Genomic DNA, 6,488 nt, shown 5'->3' with positions numbered 1-6,488 from the left:
ATTGAGATTTCTTAGACCCCTGATGGCTTCTTCATCTCCCAGGAAAAATATGTTGGATCTTCTTGCTCGCTCCGCTCTCGATGATGAGCGCGCTGTTATGACTTCTATGGAGCTCAACGTTCAGCTTTGTGCCTCTGACGGTGATCCTCTTCCTCATCCCACTCGCTATCGCCACCTTGTTGGGAACCTTGACTATCTTGTTGTTACGCGTCCTGACATCTCCTATCCTGTCCACATTCTCAGTCAGTTTGTTGCAGGCCCCCACCTTTGTCTACTATAGTCACCTCCTCCATGTTCTACGATATCTTCGTGGCACGATCTCTCATCGCCTTTTCTTTCCCCGCTCCAGCTCACTCGAGCTCCAGGCCTACCCTGATGCTACATGGGCTAGTGATCCCTCTGATCGCCGCTCGCTATCTGCTTGCCATGTCTTTTTGGTGGCTCTCTTATTGCTTGGAAGACCAAGGAACGGACTGCAGTTTCTCGCTTGAATATCGAGGTTGAGTTGCATGTGATGGCTATGCTGACGCACTGGGGTGATATGCTTATGATGGTTACTTGAGGACTTTAGTCCGCCTGCTACTACATCGACTCCCTTACTGTCAGACAGCACAGGTGCTGTCGGTATCGTGCGTGACCCGGTGAAACATGAGCTCACCAGGCACATCGGTGTGGATGCCCACTTTATGCATGCTGTTGTGCAGGATCAAACTCACACTCTTCACTATGTGCCTTCTGAGTTACAATTGACAGACTTCTTCACGAAGGCACAGACTCGAGGGCAGCATGAGTTCTTTCTCTTCAAACTTAGTATTGTTAATCATCACGAGTTTTGAGGGGGGTGTTACATGTGTATAACATTTTTTCGGTATATCCTCATTATATAAGGAGTTTTCTTGTCTTTTATCACATGTATATCACATGTATATGTACTTGTCCTTGGCCTCCTGTGAATATCAGTTGCTTATTCCTAACAGTTGGTGGGCTTCATCCCTCGAAAATGTGTCGCTCGTGGGCGTTAAACATGACCATCACCAGCCAGTGACAACATATTTTGGGACATCGCTCTAGGGAGCGAGAATGTCAAGTAGAGAAGGTCTGAGTAGAGCACCTGCAGTGCAATGTTCAGTAGCTCCTAGTCCTACCCCATTGTCAGGCAGTGTGGGAACTTGATCAGAGAGGAAGTCATCTGGGACTTGATCAGGCAATGTTCCATATGTGTTTCCTTGAACAAGATTTGCCACTTTTTTGCGCATCATCAGAATCATCCAAATCACTTGTTTTATATACTCCCTCCATTCCTAAATATAAGTCTATTTAAAAATTCTATTGCAGACTACATACGACGCAAAATGAGTGAATTTACATTTTAAAATATGTTCATATACTTCCGTATGTAGTCTGTAGTGAAATCTTTAAAAGGACTTATATTTAGGAACGGAGAGAGTATTAGACTAAACTGTACATTTACAGGACATGGGCATTTCTAGTTTTCCAAATGCACCATAGGGAACATGCGCAGACTGAATTGAGAACCATGTGGTTTTTGTTGGCAGACTCAGCTCTGACAATAGATATAAAACCAACACCTAAATGCACACCAAAGATATTAGACAGACGCTTCCAAATCTATGTTGCCTACCAGTTCCCAGAAAAAGCAAAGCACCTCAGTCCGAAGTTCCAAGTGTGAAGCAGATGAGCCACAGACCACAGCATAAGGAACTTCACAAACCATGCCAAGTCTCAATACATCACTGAATTTAGGTGTCAACACCAGAGAGTGCAAACAAACCAAGTCTACACACAGAACCTTCAAGCCAACTATTACAACACATCACCAAGTTTACTTAACATACTTCAATACTTCTCCAAACAAACGCCATACCAATACTTCATACGAACTCCGATTCCAGTACCATTCCAACTAGTCTGAAGTTTCAGACATTTTATTCAAACAGAAACTTTAAACCTGCTACCGCGAAAGGGCCGGATGATGGTAGCAGGCAGTTGTACTTACCTAGATAATATATTTTTTATGGCAAAGGGGGTGTTTCACTCACCACAGGATCCTGGAAACTAGCACTCAGGTTCCGAGGACAAGTAGGCGATGAGCGAAAGCACTACCGATGCCATGAGCCAAGAATGAATTGCCCACGGACAGCCAGATGACGGCAGGGACGATCCCTGACCTGGAGCTAGACACAATGCCGGCAGATGCTGCCGGTTTGCGCCATCTCTTGATATTTCAGCTGTCCGGTACCCCCTCAAGTCATGCTTTGAGGAGGTTGCAGCAGCCATCGGAGGCTGCTGCCCACTTGAAGGGGTTGCCGGCCCCATGCTCACCGTCCATGATGCTCGGGAGCGGGGTGAAGAAGTGTGTGCGGAGGTGCTCAAAGTTGTGGTAGTGGTCCACATCTTCATGATCATACAAGCTTGTCACCTCTGAGCCAGACAGGCTGGAGACACTGCTTGGGTTTCCCTGCTCAGAGTGCTGGATCTCTGAACTGAGAGATGCAGTTGGGCGCATAAACTGGTTACCACCCATCGCCGTGCTCCCAACACCAGTGTCTTTTCCATTGGTCTCTTTCTTAGTGTTGAGGAAGCGTCCACCAGAGCCTCTCGCACGGCGCATTGCATGAAGATGGCGTGACTCGTGAAGATATGGCTGCATTGTAGAAAGCACCCACATGAATGCGAAAGAAAGAAGAACATTTACATTGCATGCCATGGTGGAATGAACATCCTCGGTTTATACTTGAGAAGGTGAGCCGTACCTTTCTGGCCTTGACCAGCCTGTTCTCCTTCTCTGCCTTAGCGCGAGCACGACGGCGACGAAGGATGCCTTCATATTGCTTGGCGTTCACATAAACCGGTGCATCAGCAGGCATATTCAGTGGTATAAGCATACGCCCGCTATACTGCATTACACGAAAGGGAATGGAGGAATATGTTAGATATCATACATTACTAGTAGATAAAATAAATTGTATACGAGCTTTCAGCTTACAAAGTGAAACATAAACCCTAATATATATCCTTGGAGTGTCAATGTTAAATGATACCACAATAACACTTTCCCGACATCAAGTCAAGAAATGACCATGCAATTGCTCTTGACAATGCTTCGAGAGTATTCACTTTGTACTCTTTGGTGTACATTCTGCACTAGCTATAGTTTGTTGCTTACTGAGAAAATTAACAAATTATACTGCACTAAAAGAAAGGAAAATGCACTCACAAAGTTCTAGCACACACTTCATGTTCAGAAATCACGTCATATATAATATAACTAACACTATGAACCATTTTACAAAAACTTTGAGCTAGATTGTTCAGCTGCGGAATGTCTGTAGATATAGATGGATTGGTTTTATCTTTTATGATAGTTTTCTACAGTAAGATAGTCAGAGAAATTGTAGAGTTGACTAAGTTAAAACTAAATGCACGTACCGCTGATCTCATTGCATAAGAAGAAAGTAGGCCGTACTGCTGATCAGAGTAGTAACTGGAGGAAATCTGAAAAATATCAGAAGGCATTGATGAACTCAAGGCTAAGGAAATTCTGAATGGCATTTGTTATTGTAAGGTTGCAAACTCCTAAATTCACTAATAATTTAACCAAGGGTTTGTCACCATTATTCATATGGATAAACCAAACGAGTGGAAAGGCTTACCACGGATTGCCCAAGGCCCAACTCAAAATGGTCATTATATTCTGTGAACGGTGACTGCAGAGTGATAGGGGCAGAGTGCTCAGAACTGTTCCCTCCTTTACCTGAACCCAAATGCACCATCAATCACATTTCCAAGGTCCATAAAAACACAAGTAGTCTGTACTTTGAAATCCGTCAGCCATTCAAGTTGCTAGAGAGAGAAAGTCGTGCATGATAGGAGATCTTTAATTGACAAAGGGAAATCCTTCTAGTCTCATCGATATGATTACATGGCATCGCATTTAAGAAGAGCATGTGCTAAAAGCTGTTGATCCATGAACCCATGACGTTTTGACTTATGATGTTCAATTTTCCATATCAAACGCGTAAGCTTCAGAAAGATTGAATCTATACAGCATCAGATGCTCTACAAAGCGTATTAGGATACATACTAGGGCTCTTTTGGTGCCATGCCATGTCTGACAGGCAGAAAATGTTTTTTTTACCCAAGAAAACATCAGAATTTTCATGGCACGTGTCAAAGAGGCTAGTTATGTGCTGTGGTGTTTTTCTCATATCACAAATAGCATAACTGTGCAGTATGTTTTTTCTGAATCAAGATGGGTGTGATCTGTGAATCATGGTATACACAAATTGGCAATAGTTATGCTAGAACCGTAAGGAAGCAGTAAATTTAAACGAGCTCAAGGGGTATAAATAGGAAGGTCACATGCTTCCACCCAAATCTACTCTGTTTTGTAGCCATAAAATTGCCTAAGGTTTAGCCTTTGAGTTAAAGCGGTACAAAAATATCTGTTGAATTGATGAGTGATGTAAATGGTGTCTATGACTAATAGCATCCACATAAGACCTTAATTTAGAAGAATCCAATGAGCCCTCATCTACCATCGTCTTCTCACAACATACACAGATTCCACCTTGTTACATGATTTCTTCAAAATTACCCTATATTTCCCTTACCAAAGATGACCTTTTTTTTTTTTTGCAGATTACAAAGTACTAATTTTTTTTATGTAAGTTAAGCAAATTAACTAACATATCCGTGGTGGGGTAAGCATTCTAGTATTTGGGCTTGCACTCCATGCTAAAAACTTATCTACCTTTCTCTGAAAGACACCAAATTTCTCTACCTATGTCAAGTACAGTAATAGGTACAGATAGTGCCAAATTTGTACTGAAACTTAAATTACGGAGAGCTGAACCAAACCCTGAGTCATTCACATGTACACATCCAAGCACTCTCTACTCTTTTCTACTGACATGGGCAGATTTAACTAGTTCATTGGGCATGGCACATCATACTCTTCTCACGGCACAATTCGTGGTTTCCTTGTGATAACCCTACTATCTGAGATAAACACCACCCTACTATGTGCACTTCACATTATCTAAGCTCTCCTAGAACTGCATTCTGTGTGTCTATGTATGCTACAAACATTGCCAAATTTGTACTGAAACTTTCTTCTTTGTGTGTGAATACTGAAACTTAAATTACCGAGAGCTGATCCCAGCCATGTGTCACACCACCATCTACTCTTTTCTACTAGTAGCAAGTAGCATGCACAGATTAAACAAGCTCATCCCATGCCACAGAACAAACACCTATCTCAAAGGACAGAGCAGCCTCACCATGAGCCATGGAGAACTTGAGAGCTTCAGGGATGCCCCTCTCCGGCATCGGCTGCGGCGGCAACGGAACGGCGTCCAGCAGCGGCTGGCCCCCCCTGGGCACGACCTGGAACTGGCCGTCCCGGCAGGCATCCTGCGGCGGCGACATGGACACGGGCACGGCCGGCGGCGCCTTCCCGTGGCCCATCGGCTCGCCGTACAGCAGCTGGGACCCCACCCACCACGGCAGCGGCGCCCCACCGGAGGCCTGGCTGGCGGCGGCGGCGGCAACCAGGTGCTGCCCCGTGAATCCCTCGTGGTGGTTCTTGAAGCTCATCATTGCGGCGGTCCGGATGCGATTAGGCGCCTACCAACCTGCTGCAATCCAGAGCGCCAAAGAAACAAGCAACGCAGATTGAGATTGAGCATCGATTAAATCAGAAAAAGAAGCGCAGAATACAAAAATCCTCACAAACAGAATGCGGAGGACGTCAAGGGGGGGAATGCAGGGTGGGAGGAGGAGGAGATTAAGAACCGGAGCGAATCAAGAACCCGGAAGAGTGCAAAATTTCCCCAAGAACTGGACCGAAAGCCGGGATTTTTTTTACTGAGAGCAAAAAAAAAGATTTACATACAGTACCCAAAATCCACGGGGATTTCAGCGAGCGCAGAGCTGGGACGAGCTCGCGACGCAAGGCAGGGGAAGGGACTTTTAAGCGCCCGTGAATGTGCGCAGCGGGAATCTCAGCAAGGGACCAAGGCGAGCGGAAGGATCCAAGACATGCATGCAGCAGGGCGCGGCGCAGGAGGGAGGGAGGGGCAGGGAAGAAACCAAAGGCCACTCACATTCCAGCTCCGGCTGCAGCCTCCGGCTGCTGATGGGGTGGATGAGGACAACAAGAAGCGCTGTGAGGTGATGGAGAGAGAGAGGGATTGGAGGAGGAGGAGAGAGAGTGGACAAGACGGGACGGGCGTATAAATGGGCGGTACTGAAACCGAGAAAAAGCTTTCCCCTTCCTCCTCCTCCTTCCCCAGACCCAGACCCTCGTTGCTTTCACATTTTACCACTGCTCCTTCCTTCACTCCAAAACTGCTTCCTCTTTGCCAAAAACATGTTTATTCATCAAGGAAAATCCAGTTTTTTGCTTGAAAGAAAAGTTCAGTTCTTGTTTTTTATTACTGCCCAGTTGGGCTCGCTTTCCCAGC

General features: G+C 45.3%; 1 protein-coding gene across 5 annotated transcripts; it reads right to left on the bottom strand.

Moving 5' to 3' along the window:
• Positions 1-1,723: 1,723 nt before the first annotated feature.
• On the bottom strand, positions 1,724-6,235 carry LOC123395532 (nuclear transcription factor Y subunit A-10-like). Of its 5 annotated transcripts, none has more exons than XM_045090537.1 (6): positions 6,129-6,235; positions 5,304-5,660; positions 3,675-3,775; positions 3,451-3,516; positions 2,775-2,918; positions 1,724-2,665 (listed from the first exon to the last, which is right to left on the bottom strand). In XM_045090537.1, exons 2-6 carry the CDS (start codon positions 5,620-5,622, stop codon positions 2,270-2,272), a joined length of 1,026 nt encoding a protein of 341 aa, XP_044946472.1. In that variant the 5' UTR covers positions 5,623-5,660; positions 6,129-6,235; the 3' UTR covers positions 1,724-2,269. The 5 variants fall into 5 exon arrangements, with proteins under 5 accessions (XP_044946472.1, XP_044946471.1, XP_044946474.1 ...); XM_045090536.1 differs by lacking the exon at positions 6,129-6,235 and adding an exon at positions 5,755-6,095; XM_045090539.1 differs by lacking the exon at positions 6,129-6,235 and adding an exon at positions 5,818-6,095.
• Positions 6,236-6,488: the final 253 nt, after the last annotated feature.

Source organism: Hordeum vulgare, chromosome 5H, assembly GCF_904849725.1.
Source record: "Hordeum vulgare subsp. vulgare chromosome 5H, MorexV3_pseudomolecules_assembly, whole genome shotgun sequence".
Taxonomy (NCBI): Eukaryota; Viridiplantae; Streptophyta; class Magnoliopsida; order Poales; family Poaceae; genus Hordeum; species Hordeum vulgare.
Note: the sequence above shows the minus strand (reverse complement) of the source record. Positions and strands in the feature narration are given on the sequence as shown.